Genomic DNA, 20,520 nt, shown 5'->3' with positions numbered 1-20,520 from the left:
CCAGCTAGTATATTACCTACAAACACATTTCTATTTGATATGTGAATCTTATAGCAGTCATGTGAGGGCAGGATCAAGTTTGGCTGTGACTTCTCACCACTACCTGCCATCCCCAGAACAGTGAACACAATGGAATAGTCTGCTGGCAGCCATTACAATGTCAACTAAATGACAGAATAATAAGGATGTGCCTAAAAAGGGGAAGTTATTGCTTCACTATATAGAGGCACACAAAGGAGCTTGCAGAAGCTTATAAATATATCCAGAACTTTATGTTTGTTTAGGATTAGATACTTGCCAATTGAATTAAAATTTCAAACCTTTTAGAGAAAGCAATGTCTGATATTTTGACGATTGCAAAAATTGGTCATAAGGTTGACATATTTGTAGAATTTAATTCAGAACAGAAAAATGAAAGGCTCGGATGAGACCCAGAGCAACCTTTGTAAACCACTTCAGTACCAGAGACAGTGCGGCAGATAAATTTCTTAATTTTACATTATTGCAATGGGATTAACTCAAAACTCTACTGTTCCATTGAGACCCATCTATATGACATCTATGACACAAATACAATTCTATTTTTAGTGGAGGCATTTGCTTTATCACCAATTTGTAGAATTATATCAGACCGATACCAACTGATTCTCCCATGAAATATTGATTTTGTCCAAGCAATTTGTCCAAGAATCATTTATGAATGTCTTATCACAAGCTGTTTGACTATTTAAATAACAAATTTGGTCTTAAGTCTTTGTTTTTTTGAGGGGATATGGACTTACTAGCAAGTTTGGAATTTGTTACCCAACCCTCATTGCCCTTGAGACATAAGTGACCATTTTACAGGTTAGTGATGAAGTACATTGTTGTGGTTTGGATTCACATTTAAGACAGACTGTCTAAGAATGATAGATCTTTTTCCATAAAGAACAATAATAAGCCAAATGGGCTTTCATAACAATTGATGATAGCTTTTTGGTCATCATTACGATGGCATGGTGGCTCAGCGTTTAGCACTGCTGCCTCACAGTGCCAGGGGTCTGGGTTTGATTCCAGCCTCGAGTGACTGTCTGTGTGGAGTTTGCACGTTCTCCCTGTGTCTACGTGGGCTTCCTCTGGGTGCTCTGGTTTTCTCCCACTGTCCAAAGATATGCAGGGTAGGTGGATTGGCTATTCTAAATTGCCCATAATGTTCAGGGATGTTTTGGTTAGGTGGTTTAGACATGGAAAATGTAGGGGTATGAGTCTGGGTAGGATGTTTTTTGGAGGGTTGGTGTGGGGCTGAATGGCCTGTTTCCATACTGTAGGAATTCTACCGTTACCGAGACTGGATTTTAATTCAGCTTTTTAAAAAATAACTTTCTTAACTAACTTAAAATTCCACTATCTGCAGTGGTACCTACACCCTCTGAATATTGACCTTGGACTCTACATTATGTGTGCTATGATGACCAGGTACATTAGCTTTGTACAAGAATGTATACTAATAAATGCATGTCTGAGATGCTATTGATTAATGTTCATGATCATTCATATCTAGGCCAGTGATATAAAATTATCTTGATATTAGGATTTCTAAATGTTAAAATTATTAAATAGTTCTATTATTAGATCATAAATGAGTTGTATAATTAAAATGACTGTGTGGAAATAATGAGAAGTAAGTCTGCAACTTGTCATTAAACATATTGGTGTAAGTTGGAGATATTGGAAATATGGGTTGAAATTATTCTGCCAGTTACTTCAACTGACGTTAACCTTTCTAAAATAATCAGTAACTTAGGGAAGAATTTGACAGGGATTGGAGCAATGCAGGCTGTGGTGAGATCTGTGGCAGAAACAGGTGGGAAGTCAGGCTTAGCTCGGACTTCACCAAAAAAGGTGGTCAAAAATGGTCTAGCCTGTAGACTTATTCAGTTGTGGAGGAGGCAATTTGGTTCAGTTTGTGTGTGTCTACTCTCTTAAAAGGCTATCCAACATTCCCACAGCCATTTATTTTCGTCTGAAATGTAACCATTTTCAGTATGTATCCAATTTTCTTTTGGAAGTTAGTGAAAGTCATTGACTCTGCTTCAATCACCCTTTTAACTGTAATTTGCAGATCATAACTTAGAGAGGTTTTTTTCATCTCTCCTCTGGCTATGTTGCCAATTGACTTAAATTTTTGTGTTCTGGCCAATGAACCGCCTGCCTGTGGTAACCATAGTATTCTAGATACTTGGTCAAATCTCCTCAAATTGGAAAAACTTTGTTGAATTTCCTGTAACTTTCTTAATTCTGAGCAGGGCAACCCCAGACTCTCTTCTGTCAGAACAACTGATGTATTTCATTCCTAGTACCAATCTGCTAAATCCATTCTGCATTAGACATTGCTTTTAAAGTGCAGTGTCCAGAGTTGGACACACATCGCTAGCTGAGATATAACCTGTTATTCTTAAAGATTTCCTGTAATGTTAATATTTTTGTCTTCTATTCACAAATTTCTAATGCCAATGGTCCCATGTGTGCTTTTGCAACCCATCCTGTGCTAAGTACTACTAACTCACTCCTATCTTTGTCAACTTCCACCAACTTCTGGTCGCCAATGCCCTGAAATTAATTAAAAACCGAAAGATCTGCAGCTGCTGTAAATCGGAACAAAAACAAAATTGCTGGAAAAGCTCGGCAGGTCTGGTAGCACCTGTGAAGGAAAACCCAGAGTTAATGTTTTGGGTCCAGTGACCCTTCCTTGGAACTCAAAGCAATTCTGAGGAACGGTCACCGGACGTGAAATGTTCACTCTGTTTTTTTCCCTGAAATTAATTACTTGGTTATAGATCACGATTTGAGACTCAAATACTGCAACCTGCCACAGCCCAATGTCACAGCCAGTGTTTTTTGGTTGTTTGATTCTAGCCTTCTATGCCTTTCTCTGAAGTGTCAAAGCATTCATCCACCTGATTTTACACTGTCTCATGTTTCCTCAATAACCTTCTTTATTTATCTTGGCTTGTGCGCTCTGCCACCTGTCTTCCTTTTTGCTAGTGTTTAGTCCTGCTTTTACTTGCATGAAGTGCTTTGGAACGGTCTTATTTTAAATTACAAGGAGCTTGCCAAGTTCCTTTCATTCTCCTCCCATGCTGGGTCTTAACTCTACTCATGGAAAAGCAAAAACTTCATTCCACTAAAGTAGCACAATTATTTCTAACAACAGGTATTGTTGCATACGAAGGGATGCCACCCCATCAGTTTAGGTGGATTCTATCTTGACTGTAAAAGTGCAAGAGTCACCGTTTCTCATAATTATACAATTTTGGCTGCTATTCAGTATTAAGTGAATCAAAATCATTGAAATAAACACAAAGTTCTAGAAAAACACAGCAAATCTGCGAGCATCTGTGGAGAGGGAAACAGAGTTAACATTTCATATCCTTCATGTCCATTGTAACCCTGCTTCAGAACTCTTGGTCATTGACCTGCTCAATTACTAAAGGTAATATGTCCACATTTTGACATTGGTAAGCAGAAACCATTTTAAAACTAGTGTGTACATGGGCTGGTAAAGGTCACTGAAATTGATGAGCAGTTCAATGCAATTTACAAAGCTGAGTTGGAAAATCTGTAACATGTCTCCTGATCATCCACAGCAGTTTCAGTGGGTGAATGGCATAAACCCAGGAGAAATGGTACAAAAGGTCAATTATGCTGTTGCTCTGGAGATTCAACTGATCATCTGCTGAAGTGATGGTGGACAATAAAGCAGAGTCCATGAATTGATTCCAACACTAATTTACAAAGAACAAGTTTATTTTTAAGAAAGAAAATACAAGTCTGAGAAATGTGATTTGCATCCATAGTGGCATAAAACTGGCTTTTGACGCTTTTGATTATTGGATTGTGGTGGTCTGGGGTCCGAGCCAAAGCTGTCTTTGAGACTCATTGAAAAGTTGCTGGCACCAAATAGACATCCCACTGCTGTTTGCTGGCCTGGAACAGCAGAAAATCAACTAGCTCTGATAGATCAGCTAGAATACAAATCCTGGTGGGGCAGGGAGTAGATGACTCTTGAAACTAGTGAGAATGGATGAGAAAATTTTATGTGATGTGGTGGTGTACTGTTACTTCTCTTGGATACATTAAGTCAAAACTGAATATCTCAACTCATTTTTGCTCAGGTTTTAAAGATCTTTTTAAAAAGCTTTGGTTTGAACTGTTAATACCTGATATAATGAGTTGTACCATGAAGATGGCAAGCGTGTAATACCTTTTGAGGTCCCATTGACCAGTTCTGGACTTTGAGTTACATGTTTAAGTAACATACCAGTTCTTTCAGGCAGGCACTTTATATGACTAAAACTTTTAAGCCATTATGGGTGTGCAATGCTATTTTAGAATATTTTGGTGCAGCATAATGTGCAAAAGGTTAATAGCAGTAGAAAATCTACAATCATAAATTGAAACTTTGCTCATTGTTTCAATTATGTTGGGTATTATCTGACAATTACAAATAATTGAAATTTGTGATAAACACAGAAACACTGATAATACACTGCAGATCCTTCAGCATTGATCAACAGAATAGGTAGGTTAAAGGGGTGGTGTAGACATTTCACCATTTCCAATGCAAGATCTGTACCTGCAATATTAATTTGTTATTTAAGTCTCAAAGTGCAATTGAACCTCCTGGTCATTTCTGGCATTTTCTGTTTTTACAGACATCTACAACTATGTTACTTTTAACTTTTGATAGCTGTGCTGCCTACATTGAAGTCAACCAGTTATACAGTATAGACTGTCAAAAAATTGGTACACAAAATTAAAATAAAATCCTTATTTCATTCTTTTATAGTTGCGGGTCTTAATTTTCTATAAAGTTTAAACTGACAGCAGCAATTACGATTTAACAGTTTTGTAGGCTTGGACTTCAGTGGAGAGCTGTAGGACAATCAATAAAAACTAAGCATAGCACATTGGGAGTCCAGTTTCTATATTCTGCTATTGGTTTGTTTATCGATTGCAAAGTTTAAAGTGTGATAAAGGTAGGACAAAAGATAACTCTCAAGAGCTGCAGAGAATAAGAAACATTAGGGCAACAAAATGGCTCAAGTGCTTCTGAAGGCTGGAAGGTTAATTAGTTTACTTACAGTGGAAATAGAGCTCTTCATCTCCTTCCTGCTCAGCTTTGCTGTAGCCACAGTGCCTGAACAAGAAAAGTAGACAATTCATTTAAGTAAATACATTGTTGATATACATCAACATAAGCTGCTAAATAGAGCTGCCAGCATTTGTAACAGGGACTGGCAGATCAAAGTTGCTATTCAGCATAGGATTCTCAGTTTACAATTATTATTTGGTCATTCTCAGGTAGCCAAGGTCTTACTTTTTCTTAAATGCACAAATCATATTACTGTCTGTTTTATGTTCATGCATACCTTGTGAATTAGTTGGATCACTCTGTGCCTGTACTGCACTCTTTAGGTATTTTGCTCCTGCACTACATATTACAGCATATGATGGACATTTTGAGATGGAATTCAAATTTAACAGAGATGCAAAATGATTGGTAACAGATCAGCAAACTATTATATACTTTGTACAGCTTGTCTCTCTGTGGAAGTCAATGAAAAAGAACAATCATGTTGTAAAATAGAATAATTGAGTCATACAGCACAGAAATAGACCCATCAGTCCAAATTGTCCATGCCAGTTAGGTTTGCAAAACCGAACCAGTCTCATTTGCCCCGATTTGACCCACACCCCTCTTAACCTTTCCTATCCATGTACCTCTCTAAATGTCTTTCAAATGAGGGGTTCCCTTACTGACATCCATTGAACACTGTCACATAAGTTTCATTTCACCTGTGTGACTGTATCTACTATTATTGTTTACAACCTGATAGTTTGCACATTGTTGTGTTTCAGTTCTCTATTTGCACACTATTACATAGCATCAAGTTAGTGTTTGTATCATGTTGAATATTGTACCATAATCCAAGCAATATAGAGTAAAGGAATTTTTGTGTAGGAACATTGTTGCGGACCCGAGATAATAAAGTGTGAAGCCGGATGAACACAGCAGGCCAAGCAGCATCCCGGGAGCACAAGAGCTGACGTTTTGGGCCTAGACCCTTCAGAGAGGGGCATGGAGTGAGGGTTCTGGAATAAATAGGGAGAGAGGGGGAAGCGGACCAAAGATGGAATGAAAAGAAGATAGGTGGAGAGGAGAGTATAGGTGGGGAGGTAGGGAGGGGATAGGTCAGTCCAGGGAAGACGGACAGGTCAAGGAGGTGGGATGAGGTTAGTAGGTAGGAAATGGGGGTGGGGCTTGAGATGGGAGGAAGGGATGGATGAGAGGAAGAACAGGTTAGGGAGGCAGAGACAGGCTGGGCTGGTTTAGGGATGCAGTGGGTGGAGGGGAAGAGCTGGGCTGGTTGTGTGATGCAGTGGGGGGAGGGGGCGAACTGGACTGGTTTTGGGATGCGGTGGGGGAAGGGGAGATTTTGGAAATGGTTTGCAACTGGGAGGTGCAGATGTTTATTGCGAACCGAGCGGAGGTGTTCTGCAAAGTGGTCCCCAAGCCATGACATGTCCATCATGGGCATCCCAGGCCCCAAGATAAATTTCCATAGTAAGCAGAAGTTCACCTGCACATCTGCCAATGTGGTATACTGCATCCATTGTACCCGGTGTGGCTTCCTCTACATTGGGGAAGCCAAGCGGAGGCTTAGGGACCGCTTTGCAGAACGCCTCCGTTTGGTTCACAATAAACAACTGCACCTCCCAGTCGCGAACCATTTCCACTACCCCTCCCATTCTTTAGATGACATGTCCATCATGGGCCTCCTGCAGTGCCACAATGATGCCACCCGAAGGTTGTAGGAACAGCAACTCATATTCCGCTTGGGAACCCTGCAGCCCAATGGTATCAATGTGGACTTCACCAGCTTCAAAATCTCCCCTTCCCCCACCGCATCCCAAAGCCAGTCCAGTTTGTCCCCTCCCCCCACTGCATCACACAACCAGCCCAGCTCTTCCCCTCCCCCCACTGCATCCCTAAACCAGCCCAGCCTGTCTCTGCCTCCCTAACCTGTTCTTCCTCTCACCCATCCCTTCCCCCACCCCAAGCCGCACCTCCATTTCCTATCTACTAACCTCATCCCACCTCCTTGACCTGTCTGTCTTCCCTGGGCTGACCTATCCCCTCCCTACCTCCCCACCTATACTCTCCTCTCTACCTATCTTCTTTTCTCTCCATCTTCGGTCCGCCTCCCCCTCTCTCCCTATTTATTCCAGAACCCTCACCCCATGCCCCTCTCTGATGAAGGGTCTAGGCCCGAAACGTCAGCTCTTGTGCTCCTGGGATGCTGCTTGGCCTGCTGTGTTCGTCCAGCTTCACACTTTATTATCTTGGATTCTCCAGCATCTGCAGTTCCCATTATCTCTTGTTGTGTAGCCTGATTGTTCACCCATGAACATGACGGAATATTGTTACCATGTCAACTCGTAGCACATTGGATTATGTAGGATGACAAGATTTAAACTTTCTGATTTACAGAAGTAAATTTGCACTGCTTCATCACATATTCTCTATGATAACAACACTATGCATTACAGTTAAGCATATAAAGAACAAAGGGACACCTGGGTTCAAGTTACAACCTCACAGCAAATAATCTAAACACACCAATGTACAAATCTTATTTTAATCTGCAGGCTTGTTATGAACCTGATAACAACGCTACAATATTATTGTATATAACTGACAACTGAGAATATTTAATGCTTTAATGTGTAAATCCTGATTCTGTTTATGTCAATGGTTTTAGTAATGCAAAGATTGGAAATGTTAGAATCCTTATGGTAATACACAACACTGGAGGCTCAAAGCACTGAATGGCTTTCTGTTCCTGATTTTTATGTTGATTTGTTCATGATTTCCATGCAAATGATGTGTATCTCTACCCTGCATGCATGTGAGTTGCATATATTAGACAGCAGAGACGATGATTTCCTGAAGCAGTATTTCTGACACACAACATTACTACTCTTGTGTGCCTTTATGCCATCTGACCATTTTCTGTGTTCTTGACTGTTTTTCCTCTCTCTCACAGCATTCAACACAGCACTTAGACAATTACCATAAACAGAAACGAGAAAAAAATACAGCAACAACTTACATTTCTATCGCTCTCCTCACGTAAGGAAAACATCTCAGAATGCTTCACACGGTGGAAGTATGATGAACATCAAGCAGGAGAAAAAGGGAAACAGTAGTTTAGGGGTGAGGGTCAAAAGCATGGAGGAACAGAAAGGTTTTTAGGAGGTACTTTAAGGAACGGAAAAGACTGCCAAGACACAAGGTTTAGGGATGATGGAGTGGAGGACAGTGGCAAGTAGGATGTTGGTGGGAGCTGAGGAGAGTGGCTTCTGCATCAAATTTAAGCTGAAGAACTTTCAACTCCTCCAGGTGTTATTACTAGCCGATTGTGTCGACGCTGGAAGCAAAGAGGTTTAAAAAAAGAGACAAACTTGCATTTATATAGCGCCTCTCATGACCTCAGGACGTTCCATAGTGTTTTACAATGAAGTACTTCTGAAGCAGATCTGTATGCTATCAGATTACTTGTGGACTTTGACTCTATGCCTGCAGATGATGTCACCAAGGAACAGCATATCAATGGCACAAATAATGAAGTGGAGGGAGTCAAGGATGGAGTCCTGAAGTGCACTTGTGGTAACTGTGTAGATATGAAAGGAGGAATAACTGGAAGAGATGAAACTTTGGCACAACAAGCTTGAGGTGAATGTTGAAACAGAGCCATGCCAAGGAAGTGAATTGTAGAGAAAAGACATTGGATGACATTACATATATCATGTACAACAAAAAAGCCATGGAATGAATAAATGTGTGTATTTGACTAGTTGATCATTTAATTCTTACATAAATAACCAACTGAAGACTGTGAACATCCATATTTACTCTCATTCTTCATTATTTTAGATAGTTGACTTGGTTTTCTGTTCTTGCAACATGATCTGTAAAAGCTTAGGGCTGACAGAGTGAACTGTCTCCTTCCCAGCAATCATACCCTCTCCCACAACAGCATGCATTTTGATTCAACACACCACGATCACGTACCCCTCGATCGTGTGCCCCAAGTCTGTATGTTCCTTAGTTCCATACCTTCGTCCAATAATGAAACCAAACACCATGAAGACCAGAATGATGGTCCCTGCTACGGCAACCACAGCGATGATAATGACTGGGTTCTGTTCAGTGGAAGCAGCTGTAGCTACAAACAGAATGGAAATCATTTAGAATCAGGGTGGCTGAAATTGCAGCAGGATAATATTTCACAAAATTTCGAGAGGAAGGCAAATCTCCATATGAACAAAAGCCCAAAAGAAGTTAACATAACTCAGTGCAATCAACGGGAGTTTTTCTTGGAAAGAACAGCAGCTTCTGTACTGTCTGGCATTTGAGTTGAGTTCATGAACATGCCACAGCCTTTTATAGTTGTATTTCCCAGAATTCACATGCATCCCAAACAAATGCTGAAAACTGCGATTATTGAAATGTTTGCTGAAGAGAATAAGGACTTTCTGCTTGTTCACAAGAACTATTGACAAATCTGAAGAATCTTCAACCATCTGCTTGAATCTTCTCTTGCATAATCATGTACTTCAACCGATCAGTTTGACTGTTGCTGACAGGACTGAAGTGAACTTGCAATCTTAAAAGTGCAAGACAAGTCTCTGCTTGTTACCGCAATCTCCATACTAAAAATGAAGCTGGATAAATACATGTTTCTAACTGGAGTGCATAGAGGCAGAAAAGTGATACTATTACAGAATAATGAGGTGTCAAATTGACCCATTTAACTCATAAATATTTTAGCTTTCACAGATAAAGGATGGGGAAAAAAAGCCTGCTTTTATTAGATTACTTACATTTATCTTTTATTAATTACTGTCAACTTATTTTTGTTATTGTTCTCATTCCATTGTCAGAGTGCTTTGAGTTAGGCTTCCAGAAAGTACGAACTAAAGACTAAATACTGGAATTGAAGATTTATGCAATTGATGTGGAACAGAATGCAGTTTACACAAGATCTATGGCTAGGATTATGCTTTCTATCCGTAACACGTAAAGGTGAAAAGGTCATCAAAATCTTTGTGTACCAAAATGCGAACATTAACTGCTTTGGTCAAATGATCAAGCCAGCTGATAAATATTCAAAGAAGAAAATACATGGAAATAATATTCAGCTATATATAATGCAAGAAACTACTTGTTCCACTGGGATTCAATTTTGTTTTGATTATATGTTTTTTGAATTTGTATGAATGAAACAGAAATTAACTTTGTTTGACACTGAACAATACCATAGTGAAAGAAACTGAAGTTTGTATGCATTCTGAGTCAAGAAAGTCTAGTGTCAAACAGAGAAGCATTATGAAATACCACAATTGTGGGATAGTGACTTACACATGGAGACATTTTCTGTGCTAATACACTGTGCTAATGCTGAGGTTTGGGGCTGAATCAGACAAGACCAGCAAAGCCAGTATCCATGTCAAGAGCAACTCGCTCCAGCTTTTATGCCTTTCATAAATGGTGTGGTGCTAGGCAATGACCAGTTTCTGATTAAAGGGGATTCTAGGTGTTAAATGCCTTGTTGGTGACCCAGTTACCCTCATTAATATTATTTTTCTATCTTACGAAATTTGTCAATCCAGCTAGACTTCAAAAAAACATGACATTGAAAACAACTCTGGCACCTGGAGAATTCAGCTTGCTGCTTATTCTTAATGTCCTCCATGTTGGACACCGGACAGTTTACCCACATCAATCTCTAAAAACTCTCAGGACACATCTCTGATCCACTTATAAGCTGTTTATTCACTTCAATGTTGTACCGCAGGCTTGGCAGATGCTAGCATTGTAATGCTGCAGTAAGGACACTGTGTCTTCAGGGACACACAACCAGCTCATGGAGGATCAAGTAGGATCTCTAGGTTCTTAGTTTACTGTCATAGCACTGTCTAACTCTCAGCCTACCTGGACGCTCACTGTATCCCTGCCTTGCAATACCTGACTTTTCTTTTTTTTGTGTTTACACCCTCAGCCAGGGATACCAAGCTCATATTACTACTGTCTTGTCTTGCCATTTACAATTGGCACAAAGTAAGACAGCTTGTCATTGTTGTCAGCAAGTCTCAGTTATGTTATTTGCTGAAGTCACTTTATATAACAGGATAACATTTCCTTGTTCATAGTGCATTCCGAACAAAATATCACTCCTGATACTTAGGCAGTGACAATAAAGAGATATTTGCCAATGTGTGCATTTTTCAATGCACTTACAATTGTGGGCAGAGATGCAATTATTTGGTCTCTTCCTGATTTTCTCCATTGCAACTAGGTCAAACTGCCATTCCTAAATAATTCCTCGACTAACCAAACTTGAGTGTTTCTGCAAATCAGTTCAGCTGGTGCCAGCTAACTATTTAATTGTAGAAATTTAGCTAGAGGGCTCAAAGCTTCAATCACAGACAAAATGATTACTTACTACCTTTAACTGCTTGCCATCAATACTGAATGCTTAAATTCCCAGTTCTTCGCTTAGTTTGATTGCAAGGCAAAGAATGAGTGCCAAAGAGTAATGTGCTACTGCACTTATTATAAGCATAGCAATTACAACAATGTTATCTAATTAAGAAAATCTAAGCTGATCAGAAAGCTAATAATATGACTGTGTGTAAGTGTGCTGCAATACTAGAAAAGAGGACATCAATGAAATCTTAAGGGCTTTCTGGGAAGTTTTGATCCCAAATGAGCTGACCTTAACACTACAGGTGAAGGTTGAGCTTGAGGCAAGATTAGAAAATTACTGTGTTAATCTACTTATATTGGTGTGAGATGAAGGGTGCCCATAGGAAAAAAAAGAGTGCTGGGGAAATGATAGCTTAGTTAGGCAGGAATCAATTACATTAGTTTGGAAACCTTAATTAAACAATGTTTAATCATTTCCTTTCTTGTTGTCATTGTGCAATGTGACATTTTTGGTAATTGATTTAATATTCACAAGTAGCCCTTCCACTTAGCAAACAGCATTAAAATATTCATAGGAAACCAGGCAAGGAATTTGCATAAAATGATAATGTCATTCAAAGGCGTAGAAAAGAAAATGCAAGGCACTCGAAGGGAAAAAGAACTGAGATGTACAATAATTGCTTTATCTTTAAATTGCTGTAAAATCATTCTCATAAAGTTTAACTGCATTTCTGAAATAAATACAAGTTAATGAGAACTAAGACAATAATCACATTGAATCGGTGATTGGAATAAACTGTTTTTAAATTCTAACAAGACAACAGCTTTGAAATTGCTTCCTCACACCTGATAGGTATTTGGTTTCTGTTAACTATTTTCAATGGCTAAAGTAATTTTTATTTGATCAGGAGTTATTATTTGTGGCCGTCAGGATCACATTGAAATAAAAGTGATTTTGGTCTAACCAAACCAATTTATCAAGTGAATGATGTACTGCTGGCTGCAGAAAAAAAGGTCAACGTGTCCTCCAAAGCAACCACGTAAGAATGACACGCAACAGTATGTCACATTAACACAACCAGCATTTAGCAGGAATAACAATATATATTATCATATCACCAGTATATGATAAAATTGCATTTGCAGTGTACAATATAACAAGTTACGATCAGTATTAATTTAATGTATGATACGAGGCATTGAAGATTTAATTAATGCTAAATATGCATAACATGTCACATATACTCAATACATAACAATGTTAGTACAACATATAAAAGTATTTTCAGCATGTAATGCCCTTATGTAATGTTAACAAGTGTTAAAGTCAACAATTATTCAGAAACAGTATGTAATATAAGTCACATGCAAACATAATATCAGAGTTCGACAGCATACTCAACTTCATAATAGTTAACACAAACTATCACTGTCAATATGCACCATTTGGCAGAGTCAATATGAGTCTACATTAAATAACACTGTTCGTATCTAAATAACTAAACGGTGCAAATAACAGTCAACAGTAGTTTTTATGAATTCATGCAAGAGTATGTGAGCAGTGTTTGTAATAGTCAATTTATAGACCACTTCCAATGCAACTGGCAATATCATATCCAGTACTGGTAGCTAACAAAATTGCTCATCGATACTGCAGTCAGCGTATCTTAAACAGTAAAGCGTATGAAAGGGGTACAAGGCAGGTCAATGTGGCTTAGTTCTCCAAAGGCAATTTTTAAAAACAGGTCAGAAAGTATTTTGGAACAGTGATCTCTGGGCATCAATTCCAAGAAAGCACGTTCCTGGCAGAACACCTGGAGAGTTGATGGATGGAACATTTATATTGCTGAGTTCATACCAGCCCAGAAAGCCAGTATTTTAGTTGTGACTTCAGAACACAGGATTCAAGGTCTTGAATCAGGAGGTCAGTTCAGATGGAAGAACTGTTTCTTTGAGGAGAAGAATCAAGCTTTTAATGCAAGGAAACCAGTCTCAGTAGCCAAAGTGCGGTAGTTCGAAGAACTTTCAGAAAGTTCTTTCATAAAGATGGAAATTTTCAAGTCGTTAAAACTGGAAAACCTTAGGCTACCAGAACTGTGAAAGATTCATGCAAACAGCTTCCACAAGGAATCATAAAATTATCTCCGTAGTTCAAGGAAAATAATCTGGGAGGAATCAATGAAGTAAATCTTATGGTTGAGATGGGACTTTTATTTCTTTTGAATTATATATTTGTTAAAGAGGAAATTGGGAAACAAGTTAAAACTTTGATTTTCTGTTTGTGTTTATATCTTTCTAACTATTCTAGATATATTACTTTGTTTTCTCTCTTTTCTGTATAATAAACTGATATTCTGCTGTTGAAGAACATCTGTAACCGCATATGAATGTTTCAGTGATGATCCACCATGCTAATGAATTGCAAAAAGTATACATTGATCTATGAAAACATAGTTTCATTCTGGGATTTGACTTGTCCAGTATTGCCATCAGCTGAGGTCGTAACAATAGAACAGCATACATGTGACGTAGCAATCACTACATGGCAACATATTTTAAGTAGAAGAATTGGGTATCATTTGTCACGTTCATTATTCATTAAAATTAAGTCATCAGAAGTCCTGGCAGAAAGCCCTGTGGGACACCACCTGAAACAATTATCCAACTGGGAAGGGCAGCCGTCAAACTTTACCCTTTGTTTCCCGTCATTAAGCCGACTTGGATCGAATTCAACACATTACCCTGTATCCCATAGGTTTTTACTTTTTTGACCAGTCTGCCATGTGGACCTTGTCAAATGCCTTTCTAAAATCAATGTAGACAACATCCACTGCACTACCCTCATCAATCCTCCTGGTCACTTCCTCAAAGAATTCAATCAAATTTATAAGACATGACCTTCCCTTAACAATCCATGCTGACTATCCCTGACTAATCCATGCCTTTCAAAGTGACACGTTTTCCGATCTCGCACGATCGATTCTAACAAAGTGTCCACCACCAAAGTTAGACTAACAGGGCAATAATTGTTTGGCATTTCCTTTGTACCCTTTTAAAACAAGGGAACCACATTTGCATTCCTTCAGTCCTCTAGCATTTTACCTGTGTCTAGTGAAAATTGGAAAATAATCCTCACATCTGCCATTTCCTCCCTGAGCTCCTTCAACATTCTGGGGAATAATCCATCCAGTCCTGGAGACATATCCACTTTCAAGGATCCCAACTCCTCTATAAGTTTCCCTGTAATTGTGATTATTTTGTCTAACATTTCACACTACTCCTCTTAGATTACTATATCTACATCATATCTACATCATCCCTTTTCTTTGTGAATAGGGAAATAAAGAATTCATTTAAAATTCTTCCCATCTCCTTTGCATCTTCTCATAAGTTCCCTTCTTCATCTCTGGTAGGTCCTTCTTTTTCCTTAACTATCCTTGTGCTCTTTATATACTGGTAAAACATCATTGGGTCTTTCCTTATGTTGCTTGCTAATATTTTTTCATGCCTTCTCTTTGATTTCCTTCTTTCTTCTTTCACTTGATCCCTGTACTTTCTATACTCTTCTTAGTGACCTACAGCGTTAAGTCTTTTTCTGTGATGATCATGAGCCTTCTTTTCCTGTTTAATTTTCCCTTTTACATTTTCTAGACAACCATGGGGGTCCAGATTTGGCAATACCATTACTATCTTTGAAGGGGACATGTCTGCTTTGTGCACTAAGGATTTCATTTTTCAGTGCTTCCCAATGGTTTACCACTGATTTATTTTTTTAAGCAGTCATGACCAGTCAACTTCAGCTAAATCACTTCTCAGTTTTGCAAAATTTGCCTTCCCTCAGTTTAAAATGTTTTCTCCTTATTTATCTAAGTCTTTTTCCAGAATAATACTAGATCTAATTGAATTATGGTCGCTATCTCCATTATGGTTGCCCACTGTCACTTCACCCACTCGCTCATTTTCATTTCTCTAAACTAACTCTAGAATTGTATCTTCTCTCATTGGGCTTGTCACATGCTGTTTACAAAAAAAATCCTGAACACAACACCTGAATTTTTGACTCTTAACATCCCTTGTATTGTCTGATGCCCAGTTGATATTGGGATTACTAATGTCCCCTACCATTATTCCCCTTTTATTCCTTTAGGCAGAAATTTGTGTGCATATATGTTCTTTTATCTCCTTATCACTATTTGAGGGTCTGCAGTATATTCCTGGTAGTGTGACTGCCCTGGTTTTATTCCTAAGCTCAACCCATAAAGCCTCATTTGTTAACCTGGTTCATTCATCATCACTGATAATTGATTCCTTAACCAGTACTACTAAATGCCCTTCTTCTTGTCACCCGCTCTATCCTGCCTGCAAACTCTATTTCCAAGAATGTTCAACTCTCAATTTTGCTCCTACCTTTAGCCAGGTCTCCACTGTAGCAAAAACATTGCTCTGCCATGTGTTTATCTATGCCCTTATTTCATCTTCTTTGTTGGTAACCCTCCTTGCAACTTAACACCATCAATTTCCTTTGTTGGATGCTTTTTAATCCTTGTTTCCCTTGTCTTTCTGAATTGCTGGCTACATCAGTAACTATCTCGTGATCTGAATCTGACGAATCTAAGCTTACACTTTGTTCCCATTTTAGTGTAAACTTCTTCAGGTGAACTAGCAGAAGCACCCATGAGGATATTTGTCCTAGTTCTGCCAAGGTACAAACTATCAGGCTTGATCAGGTTCCGCCTTCCCCAGAAACAGTCCAAATGCCTCCAGAATCTAAATCCCTCTCTTGTGCACCATTTCTCCAGGTACACATTTATCTGCTCTACCTTCATAATCTAGTGGCACTGGGAGTAATCCTGAGATTGCTACATTTGAAGTCCTGCATCTTAATTTAAAAATATAAGATCTCAATGATGTGGCAAGATCTCAGTTGCCTGTGGTGAATATACAGTTAGTGTGTCATCCTTTTCCAATGAAATTACCTTCCCTTCCTTCTCTTAGATACTAACGGCTGTGTAAAGTCATGATTAAGCAGAAAATAGCCTACTCCTGTTTTTCTGCCATTGTTAGTAGGAACCTAATGATGAAGCAGAATCTGGTATAACTTACCTTTTATTTAAAATCAGACAAAGACCTGCATCTGCTGGAAATCTGGAACAAAAAAAAGGGAATTGCTGGAGAAACTTGGCAGGTCATGGAGCATCTGAGAAGAGAAAACACAGTTAACATTCTGGGTTTGGTGGTCCTTCTTCATAGTGATCCTTCTTCAGAACTGAAGATCTTAAGAAGGGCCATGGTTTCAAAACCATTAACTCTGTTTTCTTTCCACGGGTGCTGCCAGACCAGCTGAGTTTCTTCAGCAATTTCTGTTTACGTTATCTTTTATCTTCCCTTACTTTGAATCAGACTGAATATGTTGCCTGATATCATAGAAGGAAACACACATCACATCTCTTACCTGTATTCTCCTCAAGGGTTAAGACCTCCAGCCTAGGACTGTAGTTCCCGTAGCCAGCTGTTGTGAATGCTCGGATCTGGAATATGTAGGCTGTCCCTGGTTTCAGGTTATTGATTGTGGTTGATGTTGAGGTAGCTTTGACTGTGGAATAAGTCCGTTCTTTTAAATTCTGGAAAACAAATAACTTACGCTAACGGCTGCAGCATGATTTTGTAATGTGGGAGAGAGTATTTATAACCTGGGAGTTATTGCATTGACAAAATAAATGTTTTTTTACACATGATACATAAGCACATAACATACATAATAGAATAAACATGAATAAGTTAAAGGTTCCATATTTAATTGAAAGATTCAAATAACACTCAGAAATGACAAGTGCTCATATCACCTAAACTTTTGTGATCAAATGAAAGCTTTTGGAATTTAGCCTGGGAATCCATTATACTCGGCCTTGTTAAAATAGGCTTTTTAAAGCTTATTCCAGTCTATTATTTTATTGTTTTTATCTTTGTTCAGATTAAATTTCTCCAAAGGAAGAACTCGGCCTTCAAATAAACTTTGTTTAATACACAGGATTCAACTCCAGTTTCTAGTTCCAGAACTAATTCATTTTTATCACTTCATCAGCACAAAAAAAACAAGCTTCAAAGTGAATGCTTTCCACTTAGTAGAGAAAAGACATTTACTGCTATGGACGAAGTGTGAGTAACATTTTGCCGCCAGGTGGAATTACTCCCTGGAGGTTTGTTCTTGGTATATCAGTCAGTATCTGCCATTATAATATGATTTCTTAATGTCTGAAAGGGAAGGTACCAATTTTCTGTTGCAGCCAGGTGATAACACTGCATTGATACTGCTTTTATCAATCACAGTGTTGTGACTATGTCTTTGTTTAATCTGCACTGATGGCCATCAGGCCGCTGTCTTTGTTCAGAGTAGGAATCTCACCCTTCATCTCCCTCTCACATCTACTCTTTTACTACAATTTTTCCATCCTCATCAACATTAGGCATTGAACCAGTTTTTGTACGCCTGCCAGTAACACCCAAAGTAGTTACTACCATTATCTTCAAGACTGTCCTGTGCATTTTTTCAAGGGATTGGAATTTTTACCATAATCAAATCTCTCTTCAGAATATGGTACAACATTCACATACACAAGAAGCTTTAATGATGCAGGTGAGGCTTCTTCCAAATTTATTTTTAAATTTAAAACATTTTAAGTTTAAATTTTTCAGTAATATTGTGTAAAGTATCACTGAGTGAGTTTGCTCCACATAATCTGAATTGATTGCCAACGGAGATTCCTTTATTATCATGTTTTTCTCTCTTGTTCTACTTGTGTACTGTGCAACTCTATCCCGGTAAAACAGAAATTACAAAATTTTATAATAAAATGTTAAGGGCAAAAATTAAGCAACTGCTCCTTACAATAACATGAAGGTGCCAGTGTTCATTGTCTGGAGATACATGAGAAATTAAGTTCAATAGGATGTAGGCCATAATCTCTTAAACTACAACTAGTGACCATAAATTAAGTCTATTGTTGGATGTTTAAAAATACAGGATGGGCAGGTGAACCATAACAAAACCAAATACTCTTCTCACACAACACACAGTTAGATGTTGGTCTCCCAGTAGAGACAGGAATTGGGTCATGAAATGCTGAGCATTTGTTTTACTGAGGAAAATAATTCTCTACGCCATGTGTCATTTTTTGGCACAGGAAGGTCTTAGGTATGAAATGCACATACTTTTTGGAAGTTATGATCACCATTTTGAGGATGTATTCTTGCTGACACTTTTTGTGAATGCTGCTCTGTGATTTGGAAACTTGACAAAAGACATAACTATCAAATGTTCAAATGAGTTGAAGGAGAATGTTAAGAGGAGTCGGGAACATTCCAGCAGTCAATTATTAAAAGTTTGACACATGTTAAGTGTCAATACTATATGCTGTATTTTAATCCAGATGTGTTTTAAAATAGTCATTGATTGGTGGAGTTTGTTCTACAAAGGTAAGTTGGCTAATTCATTGATCAGAATCATAAAGTGTCAGCAGATACTGTAAAGGATAATATATTGGATAAAGTGCCATAATGCATTTAAAGCTGCAGAAAAATAGAAAGCTCAACTGTCATTATTTGGATTATAATCTAAATATTCAGATAGCCATTCCTTCCTTAAAATAAAACAGTGCTTTAAATGAATTGTAGAATCACTATAGTGCAAAAGAGGCCATTTGGTCCATTGAGTCTGCACTAATCTTCCAAACAGCAGCCCACCTAGACCTAGCACCCCACCCTATCCCTATAACCTAGCATTTACCATGGCTAACCAACCCAGCCTGCCTGTCACTGGACACTAACATGGCAATTTAGCGTGGCCAATCCACGTAATCTGCACATTTTTGGACTGTGGGACAAAACCAGCGTACGTGGCTGAACCCACACCGACAAGGGGAGAATGTACAAACATCAAAATCCAACAAATTGATCTATCCAATTGATTGAGAGATAATTGGCTCTGAACTTGGGAAAAAAACATCAACTGGTTTTTTAAGTTCTTTCAGTTTTGAGGTGTTTTGGACCTAAAATGATTTGATACCTCTGGCCATTATAAATACTTGGCTGAGTTTCATAATCTGTTGAAATACGCAGTTCAGCAGCTCTGGTGAGCTATTGACGTAAGAGTTTGCAACAACCACTTTTGATGTAATCCCTGAAGCATAGTTGCTTTCATACACAATTTAATCTGGATGGGTATATGAACAGGTGAGGGGGAGGGGTGCGGGTTACATCCCTTAACTTTATTGCTCAGGCACTGCAGGTTAATTTTTCCATAATGACAAATACTTGAATGAGTTTTTTTTAATTAGGTAGTTAAAGGTTTAGTTTACTTCACCTGCATCCACTGCTATTTCACCATCTCAGACCTGTGCCTAGTGGATAAGGTACAGTCATAGAGTCATACAGCACAGTAACAGGCCCTTCAGTCCAACTCGTCCATGCTGACTAGACATCCCACATGACCTAGTTCTATTTGTCAGCATTTGGCCCATATCTTTTTAACCTTTTCGATTCCTATACCCACCCTTTGTCTTTTAAATGTGATTGTACTTGCATCCATCACTTCCTCTAGCTGCTCCCTAGAAAAAAGACCTTGGATATTCACCCCATCCATGCCCCTCAAGATTTTATAAACGTCTAGAAGGTTACCCTTCAGTCTCTGATGCTCCAGGCAAAATAGCCCCAGCTTCATCCTATAGCTCAGCCCTTCAAGTCCCAGCAACAACCTTTTAAAACTTTTCTGCACCCAATCAAGTTGAACAATATCCTTCCTATAGGAGGGCGGCCGGAATTGAATGCGGTATTCCAAAGTGGTCTTACCAATGTCCTGTGCTGCTGCAACATGATGTCCCAGCTCCTATACTCAATGTTCTAACCAATGAAGGCAACAACTCATACTTTTCCCACGTTGCCTTCTTGGTTGAAAACTCCACATTGAACTTGAATAACCTTAGAACAAG

At 38.6% G+C, this 20,520-nt stretch overlaps 1 protein-coding gene across 6 annotated transcripts in view; it reads right to left on the bottom strand.

The window, feature by feature from the left end:
• epha7 (eph receptor A7) overlaps positions 1–20,520 on the bottom strand; it is a 285,269-nt gene that overhangs the window by 40,092 nt on the left and 224,657 nt on the right. For 3 of the 6 annotated variants that reach the window (XM_048531168.2, XM_048531170.2, XM_048531173.2), the window contains 4 exons: positions 16,989–17,157; positions 9,164–9,272; positions 8,157–8,198; positions 5,124–5,179 (listed from right to left, as the gene is read on the bottom strand). In XM_048531168.2, coding sequence (XP_048387125.1) covers positions 5,124–5,179; positions 8,157–8,198; positions 9,164–9,272; positions 16,989–17,157 — 376 coding nt within the window. Of the gene's footprint in view, positions 1–3,939; positions 4,051–5,123; positions 5,180–8,156; positions 8,199–9,163; positions 9,273–16,988; positions 17,158–20,520 lie in introns of those variants that run through there. The other 3 variants (XM_048531171.2, XM_048531172.2, XM_048531174.2) reach the window with 2 other exon arrangements.

Source organism: Stegostoma tigrinum, chromosome 4, assembly GCF_030684315.1.
Source record: "Stegostoma tigrinum isolate sSteTig4 chromosome 4, sSteTig4.hap1, whole genome shotgun sequence".
Taxonomy (NCBI): domain Eukaryota; kingdom Metazoa; phylum Chordata; class Chondrichthyes; order Orectolobiformes; family Stegostomatidae; genus Stegostoma; species Stegostoma tigrinum.
The sequence above is the reverse complement of the archived record's forward strand: the minus strand, read 5'-3'. Positions and strand labels throughout refer to the sequence as shown.